Below are 18602 nucleotides of genomic sequence, written 5' to 3'. Positions count from 1 at the left end.
ATATAACCCCATAATTATATATGCGTGATCGTTCAACCATCAATACCAAATACCTGAAAACTTTTTCCTCTTTAAACTACATACGTATTGATGCATTGAACCCACTATGTCAATATTGACCAGCCCACAGAGTCATATATTACATAAGCTTACGAATTAAATTGTCAACAACAAGATAAATCGCAAAAGCTCCTCAGAGTTTTCTACATAGCGGAAGTCATAACAATGGCAAAGCCAATCAAAATTTGCTTCCTACCTGTTCTGCTGCCAACAAGCTACCTCGGCTTCAGCCCGATTATCCTACCCTGCAGGAATAACCCCTACACCGTTGGAATGGTGCACCGGTTGTCACACAACAAACCCGGTAAGCTTTTGCAAGCCCGTATGAGTAACTCAAAACAACTCACACCAAAATCACGGGATAAAAGCCCGCACGTTTTCAATCAAGAACCCAATTCACGCTTTGATCTCTTAAAATACGAAATAAAGGAGAAACAACTCACACTTTAATTCCCATTCAAATCGAAATAAAAGAAAGCAACTCACACCTTGGTTCCTTTTAAAACGAAACATAGAAAACAACTCCCTCCTTGATTTCTATCAGTTGTACCAAAATCGTACCATAGAAAGCAACTCACACCTTGATTTCTATCAAATATAACATAGAAAACAACTCACACCTTGAATTCTATCAATCGTACCAAATCGTACCATAGAAAGCAACTCACACCTTGATTTATATCAAATATAACATAGAAAACAACTCACACCTTGAATTCTATCAATCGTACCAAATCGTACCATAGAAAGCAACTCACACCTTGATTTCTATCAAATATAACATAGAAAACAACTCACACCTTGAATTCTATCAATCGTACCAAATCGTACCATAGAAAGCAACTCACACCTTGATTTCTATCAAATATAACATAGAAAACAACTCACACCTTGAATTCTATCAATCGTACCAAATCGTACCATAGAAAGCAACTCACACCTTGATTTCTATCAAATCGTTAATAAGGAAAACAACTCACACCTTGTCCCCTTAAAAACCGTTAATAAGGAAGCAACTCACACCATGTTCCTTAAAAGCACGTAATCTCATGAGTTAGATATAACCAATTCCCGCTACCCCATGAATTACAATTGTGGCAGACAGACTAGAGCTCTAACTGAAACGTAACCACTCGTCCGGCCAAAGACGTGATTACCTGATATTCTGCCCAAGGTCATAGACCTTCGTTCCTCGGGCCGCACAGTCCCTTGGAGCAAATCATTAAGCAGTCGCACTGGACTCAAAATCATTACACAAATCTCAACGCTTTTGAAAACAATCGAAATCAACATTTCCATAATCATTGTTTTCTGAAAAGCCACAAAACAATAAAAAGCATCATTTCATGCATATTGTTTTCATACACAAATCTCAACGCTTTTCAAAACAAATCGAATCAACAATTCCAAATCATTTGTTTTCCAAAAGCCACAACCCAAAACAATAAAACGCATCATTCATGCCTATTGTTTTCATAAATCCACAAACCACCAAAACATGAATACATATGTATATATATATATATCCCAAAATATATATATGTACACACATAGTCATCCACTCAGAAATGCCGCTAATATCATCTATAGTTCATTTCGAAAGCAAATCAAAATCAACCAATTTAAATCCGTTCATAATTGAACCTTGTGAGATTACTCACCTCGAAACTCCCGCTGCGTCTTCAATACAGAACAAAGCAGCCAAATCACAATAGTCGTCCAAAGAATACTTCACCAAGTACCTACGGAAGTACAGCTCTGATTCAGTCAACGAATCACAAGGAATAACGTTCGAAACCTTAAATCGAACCAAAATTCCCAAGGTGACGCCAATCGAGGCGAAACCGCATCCGAGACCTCCCAAAGTCTCCGGAATACATCTACGATCGATACGTCCAAACCACAAGTCGATTGGACGCTCAGATCCTCACGGATCGAATAAATCCACCGGTATGAAACCGTAAAAATCATAACAATTTCATACGAACTCCAAAATATGTGTATTATATATCAAAACGCTCGTATCGACGAGTAGAAGACATATAATACCAGAAACAGTCCCATACATGGCCGGAACACCGCCGGAACGCCGCCACAGGCGGTGGCGCACCGCCGCCGGCCAAAACTCATTATTTCACAAAACTCCCAACATGAAAAATCTTCATCTGAGCATGCTTGTGGATTCTCATAACTAGCTCGAAGTCAGAAAACAAGCATAAAGGATCGAAAACTACCTCACAAGCCGTGAACAGTAATCCAAGCTGAGTTGAACCAAGTTTTACGTGAATCGATCCAAACAACCACCAAGGATCGATCAAGGAGGCTGCTCTGAGTTCCCCAAGCCCAGCTAGAAGCCCCGCCGACGTCGGAACAAGGATTTCTGACCGGGTCCAAAATCCTCAAACTGCACCGCCTTGCAGCGCCGCCGTGGAGGAGAATCGGCGCTAGAGGACTCCAGAGGGACGACCAGACGGAGGAGGCGATCCTATCTGGAAAGTTTCGTCGCCGGAGACCGCCGCAGTTCGCCGGAAAAACCGGGTCGGGTCGGCCGGGTCTGGGTCGGGTCAGATGGGTTTCTTCGATTCTGAAGGTGCAGCCGAGAGAGAAGAGAGAGAAAGGAAATGGTTTCCGGAAAAGGAAACAAATGAAAATAGTAAGTTTCCAACTTGGGAAACTTCTATTTATACCAAAATGGAAATTCCTTCCAATGGCCATAACTTTCTCATACGAACTCTGATTCTCGCGTTCCACATGTCCACGAACTCGTATCGACGCGCTCTACAACTTTCGTGAAGGAAGTTTTCGGAGAATCTCAACACTTCAAAAGTCAACCTTTGCAAACCCCCTAAAGTCATACTTTCCGAATAAAAATTCGTCCGAAACACTTCCGCTCCATCCACGAGCCACGAAACCATCCAATAACCACAATTTAAATTCCGGAAAACCCTCGGAAAATAAATACGAATTTCCCGGGCATCACAAAATTACAAGTACAATATCTTTGGGTACAAGTAGGAATATGCTAACGGTATAATGAAAATACCTAGCTCTCTGCTAGGGTTGGGAGAGCGCCGCTCTTGGCCTCTCTGCACCTTGCTCCATCATCGATGGAGCACCTTTTCGGCGTCGATACATTGCACACGGTTCACATTGTTTCTCCTAATTGTCTGTGGCTCGCATTATTGTCGGCGACGACTTCGTATTCTCAGGTTCTCTTTATTTTTGGCGATTCTTTTCAGTGGGGGAAGAGGCTGCACTACTTGGTTGGATTGGTACGACGACGAGAGTAACCCAACTCCGTCCAAGCAGGGCACGACTGAATTGGATTTGAACGATTCTGGTTTGGAGTGTTGTGGCTGGGGTTGTTGGCAAGACAGTGTGAATGGGGAGAGTTGTTGGTGCTTGGTACCGTTTTACATAGCTCTGTTTGGTGCTTCATCGGGTGTCTAACTGCATCCCTTAGTATCCTTACTTGGTTTTATTTTCGATGCCTTGTTGCATCTAGTATTGTAATTTTTCTTATTATCTTTAATAAAGTGGCTGACTATTACTCTAAAAAAGAAAAAAAAAAAAGGATTATGCTAACCGTATTACAATTAGGCCAACTAATCCTAAACCTATTTTGACTAAGCACACTATATCTTAATTTCCTGCAATGCTGCCCCTTGTGCTGTCTAAATATAACGTTGTAGACGTCGATAGTGCTCCTTATGCGTCGATAGTGCTCCTTATGTTGACTCATATAAAACCTTGCTGAGTAGTAAAAACCCAGTGGAACAAAAATAAGCTCGATTGAAGGGACAAAAGAGTATTACACACTTCACATTTTGAGAACGTAATGTTAGTATTAAAACTCCCCCTGATACTAATGTGTCCCTCTGATTGCTACAATTATAGAAGTTCAGATATTTTGTTCGGGAGTAGAGATGATTCTGTTGGGTCAGATCTATCGTACTTGAGAAAACCTTCATGGCTACCTACAAACTCCGTAAGGACTCTCACTTTTTAATTCCTTTTGTCCGCTTTTCATTATTCAATTGGTCCATAACTAAATTGCATTTTGATTTTGTGCTTAATCATATGGGTCCGAATGTTGGAACTAGTAATGGTAGCATATAACTTGTTTATCCATCCAAACTTAGTATTTGGCTACTTCAATGTTTTCTATGCAGATATATGTACGTGGTTGGATCATCAACTGATAACGGCATTCATACCTTAGCTTTCTATCCAGATTCAAGCTCTCCTAGGAGTCCTAGTCATGTAGACTACAAGTAAGACACTCGTTAGACACTTTGACGTTAGTTTTAATATATTACAAAATCTTCTGCAACTCTCTAGGTTATTTATTTGGTTTGTGTCCAAGATGAATTTGATTTCCCTCCTGATCCTCTGACATTTACTTCAATGTATTGTCTTCTTGTGAACGCGCAGCTATTACTGTTCTCTGTATTTCTACTCCCACAAAACTCTTTTTGAAGTTGCAACAAAGAAGGAAATATCACTCCTTTCTGTGAATGGAAAAACACGCGAGCACAACACATCTACTGCAGATGTACTTCCAAATTTACAATGTTACGCATTTGTGTACATATTACTACATTAGTAAAGTTGTCTACATTGAACCTGACTGACCCTAAAATTCTTTGATGCTGGCCCTCTCGTAAATCGATATGGTACTCTTTCCATCCGATAAGTCTGCCAATCTACCACATTGCCACAGCCAAATCAGATGTCAAACCAAATTAATACATTTAAGAAGGAGATGGACTGTAAAAATAACAGATGAAGAACTAAAAATTGGAAAAATGGACTTCAAGATTATGAAACATTCCGAAGAAAAAGACCTTCGCAGTGAATAAGAATTCAATTACAGAACACAAAACAAAACAAAACAAGTGTTCATCAATCTATAAAATTCAATTACATTAGAGACCATACCACATAAATAAGAATTCTAAGCAAGCCAAGGGCCCCAGCAAGCTGGTAATCCGTCCACTCAACAAGAAAGAGAAATAAATTTGCAACTGGACTGTAAGATAGTCTCATCTGAAGTCGTGCTCCATCTTTCTCCCTCGGATAATCTAAAGCCCTGAAAAACCAGAAGCAAGCAAAGCATTTGGTTTACAAACATTGACCAACTCTCATCTCTCAAAGTCCTATAGATCACACACAGTGAATAAAACCCAGGGCATCAATACATGGTAACTCTTTATCCCATGATGTATACTGCCAGAGATTCTTAAATTTCCCAGAAACCAATATGATGACTAACACAGAAACTTATGTCACTTGATTAAAAGCATGTGAAGGGGCGTCTGCAAACTGCAAAAAAGTACTGGGGCTATTTTCTGCCAAATTCCTAATTTTCATACCACCTTTGCATATGAGTACTCAATCACCATTTTATTTGATATACATGCACAAACATAGGGATTCAACAGTTCTCAACTGAAGCTTATCAAGAATCATAAATTAACCACACTTTCAGTTATTTTGTTTTCCCAACAGAATCTATCTCCACAAACTAAATCATCCTTGACCCTTTTTCTTTTCTGGGTCAAAACAAACTAGATGATCCTAAATACCCATAACTTCAGAACATCAAAACTCCCAAATTTCTTTTCAAAAAGTCTGCAATTGGGATAAGTATAAGGTTCTTGAATCAGAACTTCATTCTTATAACTAAGGATGGCAGACCTTAAATAAGTAGGTGCTAACCTCAGGCAAAAGGAACCAAAATACCTAACCAGAAAAGTTAATACCCAATTCCAATCCCTAATTTGGGGACTGCTAGAGAATAAAACCACATTATTGTTCAATGATGGTGAAAAGCAATCAACTGAGCAAGTCTTTTCCTTTCTTGACAAGAAGTTCTAGATCAGACTGGTTACTTCTCATACTATAAGTTTAATCATACAATTGCCTAACATAATCAGCACATATAGCTCAACAGTTCCATTCTTTTCAACAAAAGGCATAAACCAGAGCAGAGTAGCAGACTACCTTGGAACAGAAGTATTCTTGCTCTTGTTCACAATCTGCGTTCCAGCCTACAAACATGGTTGTGCAAACCATACTCCAGAAGCTCCATAATCGATTGAACATAAGCAGAGGCATTGATGGAGTAATATGTAGACATGCACCGGAAGATACCTAAACATCGCAAAAGGTAAGAGTTATACATATCTCCCCTAGCTAAAATTAGCAATAAATCTGGGGATATCCCAAAATGCTCAAGTTAAAAATATAGGCCTTTATTGAAACAGAGTTTCAGGATGTTCGTTTTGCAAACTGATGTAAAAGTCATAGGTATTGGGACATGCTTTACAATCAAACAAAAATGTGAAAGTCAATTGCCCTTTAAGACATAGATATTAAACACAGATGAACTAAAAAAAGAGGAATAACTGAATAGTCAATTTTCGTTGTTGAATGAGAAATACTTCTTCAGGTATACTTATTGCCAGCAACTAAATATTCAGCTATCACATGTGTACGCACACATATAGTGAAAGAGAAAACCAATGTGCTCAAATTTGGAGTGCAACAAGGAACCGATATTGTGTTTCGATGGTGGACTTACAAACTGCATTCACAGAAGTTCCAGGGTTGCTAAAGGAGCAGCACTGCAGCAGTTTCGAATTTCGTAGTGGTATTGATTCATTTCATATATTCATATATTTCAGACTGAATCTTTAAGCCATGCTTCTAATACAGGATCTACTGTATCCTTTGACAATAAATCAACAATCAAGTCCATAGTTGATGCATCCGCAGAGAAACCCCTCTCAAGCATTTCTTGAATAAGTCCTGTAGCCCTTGAGGTCTCATAGTTATTCATAAAACCTCGGATAATTGTGTTATAGGTACAGTCATCTGGAGAACAGCCTCTCTCCTTCATTTCTGTAAACAAATTTTCAGCTTCACTTAATAGGCCTCCTTTACAAAATCCAAGAATCATTATATTATACGTCCACACATCAGGTTGAAGATGATTTGATGACAAACCAGAGAAGACATCTATTGCAGAATCCATTTTCCCAGCTTTGCACAAACCTTCAATGATAGTAGTGTAAACTACAATATCTAGTTCCAACTTGTTGCCTTCCATTTCTCTAAGCAATTCTAGAGCTTTAGAAAGTTGTTGGTTGTTACACAGGCCATCAACTAAAATATTATAAGTTCGAACATCTGGAGGTTGGCCACAACCTTGCATATCAGAAAACAACTTTTCTGCATCTTGTGTTCTGCCTGCTTTGTAAAAACCATCAATAAGAGTGTTATAAGTAACGGTATCAGGAACAAGCTCCCAACAAGTCATTTCCTGAAAAACCTTATTGGCCTCATCGATCTTTTTCTGCTTACAGTATCCGTTTATCAATATGCTACAACTCTGAACATTAACCATGGAGCCCTTGCTAACCATTAGATCAAAAACTTTTTTCGCCTCGTCCATTTCTCCTCGCAAACAGTAACCGTCCATAAGTGAGTTGTAAGTAATGACATCAGGCTCGATATCTCTTTGAATCATCGTCTCAACCACAGTTTCGGCTTCCACAACCATCCCTTCCTTACAGAGTGTATCAACCAAGACATTGAAGGTGTGGATATCTGGAAAGATACCTTGACTCACCATTTCATTCAACAACGTTGTAGCTTGTTTCCACTGGCGTATATTGCAAACTCCTTGAATCAAAGAGGTGTAAGTAACAACATCCGGAGCAGTACCTCTAGTAATCATTTCTGAGAAGAGGTTCATTGCTTCATCAATTAGTGTATCCTTGCAGAGACTGTGGATGATGGTGTTATAGGAAACTGTGTTAGGCTCGCATCCTCCTTCTTCTTCCATCTTCCTGAGTAATTGAATTGCAGCTCTGTTGTTTCCTATCATGCAAAAGCCCTTTATTAGTGTGGTGAAAGTAAACACATTGGGCTTAGAATGACCTGCGCCTGCCTGCAGCATTTTGGTGAAAATTCGTGCAGCCTCAGGGACTTGATTGTTGAGAACAAAGCCGTTGATTAGAGTGGTGAAGGTGAAGACGTCTGGTTGAAGACCCAATTTGAAGAATTGCGCCAAGACAGATAAGCCAAACCCGACTTGATTCAAACGACAATAGCAATTAATGATAATATTTAGAGAATAAACATCAGGAGCAATTCCGATCAGACCCATCTGCCTATTCAAAGAGATGACTGCTGAATAATGTTTCAATGTGACAAGTTGACCCAAGATCTGAGTGAAAGGGATAACGCAAGGCAGAGGACGCGAGTGAAGCATATGATCGAACACCTTCAAGGCATCCTCAAGATTGGTGACTTTGGGCACTGAGGGTCGATTTCCTAGCTGGGTTTGTCTCGAATGAAACAAAGCCATGAAATTGTTGATGAGGGGAACAGCAACAAGATGAGTAGAGGGAAGACAAGAAGAAGAAGCACTTGTTCGAACCATCTTCAGCATCTCTGTTTTTCTTCGAATCTCGAATTCTTTTTGGATAGATGAATCTCAAATTCTGCTTGTAGGTGTTTTACCTAAAAAGAGGACAACTTTTATAAAGCAGGCCATAGTTGGTCGTTTTATTTTTTAGATTTAATGGTAGACATGGTAAAACACCGTGTCGTGCCGTGTTCGTGTCGTATTAAATTCGTTTTGTATATTTATCGTGAACGACGATAACAAACTATTAAGCTAACGGGTGGAGGCGTGGAGCATGCTAAAACCAAAACCAAACCATTAAATTTCATATTAACTGTTAAAACTCATCACGACTAGTTAAGAAAATAACTAAATGTTTGTTTATAACATTTTATAATCTTAGAGTAACATAAGAAGCACACATGAATCTTATACAATCCAGGTACATTTTTCTTTTGAAAGTTAAGAGTTGAGGTTGTTGTCATGAATATTGAGATATTGGTTAAAATGAATTTCAGAAATGCACTAGGGTTTCTAATGTATATTAGATAGAGAAACTCAAAATTTACAAAAATACCATTATGTTAATGGTTCTCATCGTGTTAAAGAATTAACACTAAACCGAGCCATTAAAATTCGTGTTCTTATCGTGAAGGTCCTATATGGAACCAATCCAATAAACCTCAAACTAAATCCTTATAATTTCATTCGTGTTCGTACGTATCGTGTGCAATTTGTCAAGTCTAGTTTATGATCCTCAAAAACAAATGAAGCAGCACCATAGTTAGATATAACTTCACACCCTCTTTTATGCAACCAACAATATTTTTGTAACTGTTGCTGCTAGGACAAGAATATTGTGTAATTAATGCTGATAAAGTATTATGCTAAAGAAATGATATTTTGTAACCACTGTAAATAAACATCTCTGTGACTATATAACACATTTTAACATAAATCCTAAGATCCAGGTCACGGGTTCGAGTCACCATGGGAATAGGAGTGAAATCATTTGATCCTCTTTAAATTTAAAAAAAAAAAACACATTTTAACATAAATAGAATGCATTAATTTAATTGAATCGATTGACCATAAAACCCATAGCAATGCACAGACATTATTTCTAATAGGGTCCTTGACCCAAAGCACCAAAATTGATCAAAATTAACCCACTTACCCCAACAACAGATTTTTATTCCCATTAACACAATTTAAACTAAATTGACATTTTTGCCCTCAACCTAATTAAAAAACTACATCCATGCCATTTAATTCCTCTCTCTCCTCTCTAACACCGGTCACGACTCACTCTCTCACGCTCAAGGACCAGATCAACCTCATCATCGTCGTCGCCGTCTTCGCTGTTGTCGCCGTCGTCGTCGTTTCCGGTCACCAAAACCAACCCTCCTTCACTTCTCTCTCCTCTCTCTCTCTCTCTCTCTCTCTCTCTCACACACACACACACACACACACACACAGATCCGATTGGGGAGCAGTATTGCCGTCACCTTCTTCTTCCTCAGCGGCGGAGCCACTCTCCACGGGCTGCTGACCTCCGCCGACACCGCCACGACGACGACGACGTTGATCTGGTGCGCCAATGGCAAAGGACAATGTTGATCTGGTGCCACCACCACGACGACGTTGACAATCTCCGATCCGATTGGGAATAGAGCGCAGGGTCAGGAGGTTATCTCCGGCGAAAGAGTTCGCCTCGATTCGACTGCAGCCCGCCGCAGATCAGAGATTGTCGACTGCAGCCTACCGCAGATCAGGGATACTCGCCTCTATTCGACTGCAGCCTCGGCGAACAACGAATTTGAAAACAAAAGAGATTTGAAGTTCTTATCTGAACTCCTTTGACTGTTCAGTTTGGTTTGAGAGACAAAAGGTTTCTGGAAAGAGTCTTGGATTTTAAATCGTTTTAGTTGGTTAGGCCCGGGAAAAGTTAAGTAGGGATTGTGCCTCCCTAGGGTGAAAGACCCAAAACCTGATCAGGATCCGCTTGTACGGGGTGTGTTCGGTGGCCTTAATACGAACAATGGGCTCTAAATGGAAAAAGGATGGATTTTCAAGGATTTCGTTGGGATTTAAGATGAGTTTTACTTGTCCCAACATATTTGAAGGTTTACCAGGACAGTTTTGGTTTTATGTTTACTCTTCTCTTCTGGTTCAGTTGTTTATGGAACTGTTTTAAGCTAGTTTGTGTCTTTGTTATAAAGATGAGCCTTATGTTATAACTTATATCAATTGTGTCATTGTTTTCTTTCCAAAGATTTTCAGCAGTAACTTTTAAGGTTTAATTCCATTAGCTTCTCCCTTTCTATGTGCATTCTAAATTAGAATCTTTGCTATACTAATCTTTTGTTGTACCTACTGAGCTTGTGAAGCTCATTCCCTATATTCTTGTTGTGGTTTTCAGGAAAGAAGTCCATGAGTGGACGTGGTAGTGAGATACCAGAATTGTCTTGAGCAGACAATGTTTGGAGCTTTGTTTTGCTTGTGAAGTGTGTGCTGGACCTTGCTTTTCTTGTTTAAATGATTGCTCCCTGGTGCTGGATGTTCCTCATTCCAGAATTTTGTTCTTTTTGTGTTTGCAATGTACATATGTTGTAAACGAAGTGTTAACCTGGAGCATTCTTTTGTAGTGGAAAACTTTGTAAGCAAGTTGCTCTTTTGAGCTTGTAAGATGAATTACTTTTCTCCCAGATTTTAGAAAAAAACTTTTTTTGAGAAGTGTTCCTTTGGAATTTTGTTAAAAGTCTTGTTCAGTGAAGGATTAGAAACTTGCTTTTACGTTAGAGTTTGAAACCTTCCAGTTTCCTTTTGTTTCTGTTGTGATCACAGATTTGTTCTTACTTCAAGCAAAAGAAAACAAAAAAAAGCCTTACTCTGATTTCAGTTTTTAACCTCCACTTTAGTCATGACTCAAGGTTGGGTCGTGACATGGTCCCCAATAATCTTATTATTGTCTTCTAATAATCATTTTTTTGCCCCCCAATAATCTTATTATTGCCTTCCAATGATCGTATTTTCGCCCCCCAATAATCTTATTATTGCCCAACCAAATCATAATAAACAAAACAATCACATATACTTCTTTAATCTCTCTCTCTCTCCTCTCTCTCTCTCTCTCTCTCTCTCCACCCTAGAGAACGCCGCTGGTGTACCTCTGTCCTGTCCGGCTGATCCTCAGCACTGGTGATGGCGTCTGGCCTAGCCGGTGCACGAGCTGTGCAGCCGGATGGGAGGTTGTTGGCTTATCTCAGGCCGGGAGGCTGGGACCGGGACGTGTTCGTCTTTCTCGGTTGGAGGAGTGGTAGGGGCGTGGTTGTGTAAGGAGAGCGGAGTCAAATCGGGCTGGGATCGGAGTCGGATCAGCATTGGGGCTGAGTTGTGGCAATGGGCGTTGGATCGTTGGATCGGTGGTTTGGGTGACGGCGGCGCTCGGAGGTTCAATTAGGATCCAGATGCTGTGCTCCGATTTTGGGGCTGGCTTGGGGTGGGACCCATGATGGTTGAGATCGTCTCTGATGGCGGTGGAGACTTGATGGAGGTGTTGGCCCGAAGCCAGTGGTGGGGTGCCGGAGCTGCCATGACAGAGAGAGAGAGAGAAGACCGTGCAGATCGGAATCGGAGGATGAGAGAGGGAGGAAGCGCAGATTGGAGGGATGAGAGAGAGAGAGAGAGATATATATATATATATATATATATATATATATATATATATATATATATATTGTTATAAATATTATATAAATGTGGTTGTCCACTGTAAATATTCATTAGTTATGTCCTTATGATGTAAACATTACTCCTATATAAAGGGGTCTAATGAGAATGAAATACACACTTCTACCTCCTCCTATATTCTGTTTCTCTCTTTTATCTCTCTCTTATTCTCTAGTTTATAACACGTTATCAGCACGAATTTTCTCTTATTTTTCTTCTTCTTCTTCTTCTTTGAACTCCATGATGATCCGCAAGCCTTATGGTGCAACATGTTAGCGTGAGTCAACGTAGTATATTTAGAATATTCTTGTTCTATTAGGAATGTACTTATTGTATGCAATTAGGAATGTAATTATCTCCTTAATTGTAATTAGCACTTACCTAGTTAGTATATTTAACCTTGGTGTATAAATACCTCATTGTGAGAAGAATAAAATTATCTCATTATTCTCTCAAATACGTTCTTATTCTCAAGTTGGTATCAGAGCAAAGATCCGTATTGGACTTTGTCTCTTTGTTCTCTCATTGCTCTCAATTCTCTCAATTTAATTTCTCTTAAATTTTCTTCTACCCAGTAATTGGGATTTGTTTGTCTGTGTTCTTGTGATTGAGAGTATTCACACCTTTAAACCTAGAATTTGGGTTTTAGGGTTTTTTCTTCAAGCCTCTACTGTTCGTTTTTTTGGCCTACTCAATTTCATCTTTTTATTCCGCTGTGCTCTATTACTGCAATGGGAGGACAAGGGTCAGGCAAGGATGATGATGTCGTTGTTCAAAAGGTGGAGGTATCTTTGAATCAAGACTCCTCTGGAGGTTTTGGTGGTGCTAAGTTGAATGGCACCAATTATCGTACTTGGAGGAAGATGATGACTGCCCATCTGTGTGGGCTTGACAAGATGGGATATGTGAATGGCACAATTGAAGCACCAGATGAGAAGGACCTAGGGTTCGGAAAGTGGGAGAACTCAAATGGGTCTGTGATGTCCATCCTCTACAAATCAATGACCGATGAGGTAGTTCAACTAATCATTGGATGCGAGACAGCTGCTGAGATATGGAAGACTTTGAAAGAGTTGTATCTCAATGATTCTGACTTTGCTCAGATTCATGAACTCCACACCAAGGCATTCAAGATGACTCAGAATGGACAACGTGTGTCCCTTTATTTTGCTGCTTTGAAGAACATCTGGTTGGAAATTGATCAGAGGCGCCCTAATAAGATGAAGAATGCTGATGATATCAAGCTGCACAATGAGGAGAAAGATTTGTTGCGGGTGCACATATTTCTGAATGGACTTGATTCCAAGCATGCTAGTGCAAAAGGTGAGTTGTTAAGGCTTGCTACTCCTCCTTCCCTTGATGGAGCCTTTGCCTATATTCGCAAGGATGAGGCTCAACTAGAGAGTGCTAAGGAAATTCACTCTGAATTGTCTAGTCTCACAGTTCAGTCTAATCCTACACCACCTAAATATGTGCCACCACATACTCAACAGTTGCGTCCTCAATCTAGCTTTACATCACCTACTGGCAATCGTCCTTTTTGCAACTACTGCAAACAACTAGGGCACATTAAAGCTAAATGTCACAAGCTGAATGGATATCCTGCATCTTGGGGAAAACCAGCACCTAATCAACAAGGACGTGCTACAGCTTATTTAGTCCAAAATCCTGATTACTATGGTGTGGAGGGGCGAGATCACACAACTGCTGCTAGTAATCCTTCCGTATCCATGGTTGGACGTGGTAAGATTGGTGTTGCTTTACATATTTCTGATTTTGTTGGGGAAGATACCTGGATCATTAATTCTGGGGCATCAGACCATATGACTTATGATAAATCCTATTTTACCCACTTGTCACCACCACCTGTGTCTAAAGTTACCAATGCAAATGGTGAAGCCTTCCCTGTGTTAGGAACTGGTTCGGTTAGACTTACACCTACATTAGAACTCCATAATGTCTTATATGTTCCTGCTTTATCTCACCACTTGATATCTGTACCACAATTAAATGCTGAAGCTAAGTGCTCTGTGACCTTTTTCCCTATGTATGTTGTGTTTCAGGATCTTCTTACCAGGGAGACTATTGGTCGGGGAGATCTGAGGGGGAGGTTGTTCCATCTGGACCAGATGTATGCAGGGGAGAAACCAGGGAAGATGGCCCCAGTCGCTTTGATTTCGAGTTCTGATCAGTTGAGTGAGCTATGGTTATGGCATCGTCGCTTAGGACATCCTTCATTTAGTAACATGAAAAAGTCTATGCCTTCTTTGTTTTTGGGCATTAATGATTCTTCTCTTAGATGTGAAACTTGTGTCTTGGCCAAGAGCCATCGTGTCAGTTATCCTTTAAGTATTTCTAATAAAAGTACTACCCCTTTTGAGTTGATTCATTCAGATGTTTGGGGACCTTCCCGTGATCCTACTCCTACTGGCATGTGTTGGTTTGTTTTATTTATTGATGATTGTACTAGAGTTTCCTGGGTGGTTTTACTTAAGTCTAAATCTGCTGTCTTCTCAGCTTTCCAAGCCTTTCAAGCCATGATTCAAACTCAATACAATGGTCAAATTAAGGTCTTTCGTTCAGATAATGGGGGGGGAGTACATGAGTCATGAGTTTCAGGATTATCTTCAGGCACAAGGCATTGTCCACCAAACAACTTGTCCACAAACACCTGAGCAAAATGGTGTGTCTGAGCGTAAAAACCGTCATCTCCTGGATGTTGCCCGCTCCATCCTCTTTAGTGCACATATGCCCAAGTATTTGTGGGGAGAAGCTGTTCTCACTGCTTCTCATCTTATCAATCGTATGCCTTCTAGTGTCCTTCAGGGCCAAATCCCATTTGAGGTACTCTCCACACATGTCTCCATTCCTTCTTTTCATAACCTACCTGCTAGAGTCTTTGGGTGTGTAGCCTTTGTTCATGTTCCCAAGAACCAACGCTCTAAGTTGGAGGCTCGTGCCTTAAAATGTGTCTTTGTCGGGTATGGGACTCATCAGAAAGGGTATAAGTGCTTTCATCCTCCCACAAAAAAGTTTTATGTTACTATGGATGTTACTTTCTTCGAGGATGCCTGCTATTTTTCTCCTACCGACACTTCTCTTCAGGGGGAGAAGTTTAGCTATTTTGAAGAGATGGTCAGTGGAAGCCAAGATGATGAAAAAGATGAAGAACGGGATGAAAAAGCTGAAGAACGATCGTTCGTTCCAATTGTTTCTGAAGAACGGTCGGTCGTTCCTGAAGGACAGTCAAGCATTCCTCTCATTCCTGAAGAACGTTCAATCGTTCCTATCGTTCCTGAAGAACGGTCGAGCGTTCCCTTCGTTCCTGTACCTCCTGAAGAACGGTCGAGCGTTCCTGTCGTTCCTGAAGAACGAGCTAGCATTCCTTTCGTTCCTTTCAATCAATTGAATGAAGAAGTTTCTACAACAACTCCCCTTCCTCCATCACCCCACTCCGACCAAGGTTCCCAAGGTTTTGAAGATCATTCTGAGGTAAATCCTGAACATGTGTCTAACCCTCTTAATATTGTTAATCATGATGAAGAGTCTGAACCTACCAAATACACTTTGCCTAATCGAGTCAATCGTGGTAAACCTTCAAAAAGATATGAACCCACCATTAGTGCCAAGTCAAAGTATCCCGTTGCCAATTATGTGTCAACCCATAGGTTATCTAAGTTATATGAATCTTTTGTGCACCAGATATCTTCTGTATCTGTTCCTAACAAAGTGCAGGAAGCTTTAAGAGATCCCAAGTGGTCTAAGGCAATGGAGGAAGAGATGGAAGCATTGCAGAAGAATAATACATGGGAGTTAGTACCACTTCCAAGTGGAAAGAAGACTGTGGGGTGCAGATGGATTTATACAGTGAAGCACAATGCAGATGGTTCAGTTAATAGATACAAGGCAAGATTAGTGGCCAACGGGTTCACACAGACTTATGGTGTGGACTATGATGAGACGTTTGCCCCTGTAGCGAAGATCAATACTATCAGGGTGTTATTGTCTTTGGCTGCAAACCTAGATTGGCCACTTCGGCAGTTTGATGTGAAGAATGCATTCCTTCATGGGGATTTAGCTGAAGAAGTTTACATGAGCCTTCCTCCTGGATATGAAACTACTACAAATATTGATGTAGTTTGCAGATTGAAAAAGTCCTTGTATGGTTTGAAGCAGTCACCTCGTGCATGGTTTGGGAGGTTCACTCAATCAATGCGCCGCTTTGGTTATAAACAAAGCAACTCAGATCACACTCTTTTTCTCAAGCGTCAGAAGGGTAAGATAACTGTGTTGATAATCTATGTGGATGATATGGTGATTACAGGAGATGATAATGATGAGATTAGAAAACTGCAACAGCAGTTGGCTTCTGAGTTTGAGATGAAAGATCTTGGAGACCTAAAGTATTTTCTGGGCATTGAGGTAGCAAGGGGGAGAAGTGGAATCTTCTTATGCCAACAGAAGTATGTTCTGGACCTCCTGACTGAAACAGGTTTGTTAGATTGCAGACCCATTGACACACCTATTGAGCAAAATCACAAGTTGGCAGAGTATCCTGATCAAGTTTCTACAGATAGGGCTAGATATCAAAGATTGGTTGGAAGATTAATTTACTTGTCTCATACCAGACCAAATGTAGCATATGCAGTCAGTGTAGTGAGTCAGTTCATGCACAACCCAAGTGAGGCTCATATGGATGCCGTTGTGAGAATTTTAAGATACTTAAAGACTGCACCAGGGAAAGGTCTAATGTTTTCTAAACATAATCACCTGGAGGTGAGTGGCTTTACTGATGCAGATTGGGCTGGTTGTATTACTGACCGAAGATCTACTTCAGGGTACTTTACATTTGTAGGAGGAAACCTGGTTACTTGGAGAAGTAAGAAGCAAAATGTGGTAGCAAGGTCTAGTGCTGAAGCAGAGTATAGAGGGATGGCTCATGGAGTTTGTGAACTACTATGGCTGCGTAATTTATTGCGTGACTTAGGGTTCAAACCTAAGCAAGCCATGAAGTTACACTGTGACAATAAGGCAACAATTGATATATCACAGAATCAGGTACAACATGATCGTACCAAGCATGTGGAAGTTGATAGACACTTTATTAAGGAGAAGCTAGACGCGAAGTTGATTGACTTTCCGTTTGTTCCAACTGAAGAGCAATTAGCAGATGTGTTGACTAAAGGAGTTTCCACCAAGTTATTCCATGACTCACTTGACAAGTTGGGCATCCGTGACTTGTATGCTCCAACTTGAGGGGGAGTGTTAGCGTAAGTCAACGTAGTATATTTAGAATATTCTTGTTCTATTAGGAATGTACTTATTGTATGCAATTAGGAATGTAATTATCTCCTTCATTGTAATTAGCACTTACCTAGTTAGTATATTTAACCTTGGTGTATAAATACCTCATTGTGAGAAGAATAAAATTATCTCATTATTCTCTCAAATACGTTCTTATTCTCAAGTCAACATAGTTGTTTATGACCAATGCTAATGATCTATGAGTTTTTCTTCTTTCTCTCCTAGATGAATATCAATTTTCTTTATGCGATCATTTACATATATTTGTATGTATCTTTTATACAATATAATTGTTGAAAATTTATATTTCATATTCGACTTTGAGAACCATTGTTCCAATAGTCAAGACTCGAGTCCGCTGACCGAGTAGTCTTAGAACCTATAGTTCTATAGACATCACACGAATGTTTTTCTCGTGTATTTCCTATGGGATCCATTGTTCATATTTATAAACTCTTCGAAACCTTTGTTTCGTATATGAATTTTTCATAGAACATACAGTTCTAATACTTATGGATCCTGATATATCTCGTCTTTTCTCTTTGTAGAAAGATGATGCATCTGACAAAATTGGACTTTGATCCTCTTAAAATTTCAGGCAAGAACTATTTGATGCTGAATTTCACCTTATGGCTAAAAGCCTTGGAAATGCCATCAAAGTTGACAATAAGTCATCTGTGCAAGATCCTGCCAAACCTATGATTTTCTTACGTTATCATCTTGATAAGATCCTAAAAGATGATTACCTTACGGTGAAAGATCCACTTGAGATTTGGCAAGCCTTGGCTGATCGATTTGCTCACCAGAAAACCATTGTTCTATCTAGAGCACAATATGAATGGACGCATTTTGCGCCTTCAGAACTTTAAATCTGTCACTGATTTTCAATTCCGCTATACATATGATTACCTCCCAACTAAAATTATGTGGAGAATCTGTCAGTGAAGATGACAAGCTCAAAGTCTCTAATTTTTTTTGCGGACAATGGAAAACATACTGATTACATGATCAGCGGCGGTTTTCTTGACACCGATAAATTTTAAGCCTATGTTTAGGCGTTTTTTTTGTCTCTATTTATTTTGTTTAGTCA

General features: G+C 39.9%; 1 protein-coding gene across 2 annotated transcripts; it reads right to left on the bottom strand.

The window, feature by feature from the left end:
• Window positions 1-4458: 4458 nt before the first annotated feature.
• LOC133730113 (pentatricopeptide repeat-containing protein At1g63330-like) lies at window positions 4459-8627 on the bottom strand. Of its 2 annotated transcripts, XM_062157779.1 has the most exons (4): window positions 6647-8627; window positions 6067-6216; window positions 5002-5152; window positions 4459-4766 (listed from the first exon to the last, which is right to left on the bottom strand). In XM_062157779.1, the coding sequence occupies exon 1, from the start codon at window positions 8519-8521 to the stop codon at window positions 6746-6748; it is 1776 nt and encodes a 591-aa protein (XP_062013763.1). In that variant the 5' UTR covers window positions 8522-8627; the 3' UTR covers window positions 4459-4766; window positions 5002-5152; window positions 6067-6216; window positions 6647-6745. The 2 variants fall into 2 exon arrangements, with proteins under 2 accessions (XP_062013763.1, XP_062013764.1); XM_062157780.1 differs by lacking the exon at window positions 4459-4766 and having other exon boundaries at window positions 4861-5152.
• Between the last annotated feature and the right edge of the window lie 9975 nt (window positions 8628-18602).

The sequence above is a fragment of the Rosa rugosa genome, chromosome 2 (assembly GCF_958449725.1).
Source record: "Rosa rugosa chromosome 2, drRosRugo1.1, whole genome shotgun sequence".
NCBI lineage: Eukaryota > Viridiplantae > Streptophyta > Magnoliopsida > Rosales > Rosaceae > Rosa > Rosa rugosa.
The sequence above is the reverse complement of the archived record's forward strand: the minus strand, read 5'-3'. Positions and strand labels throughout refer to the sequence as shown.

Bases quoted from the DNA above. Each gene is read 5' to 3' on its own strand.
- LOC133730113 (XM_062157779.1), bottom strand. From the start codon at position 8,521: ATGCTGAAGATGGTTCGAACAAGTGCTTCTTCTTCTTGTCTTCCCTCT.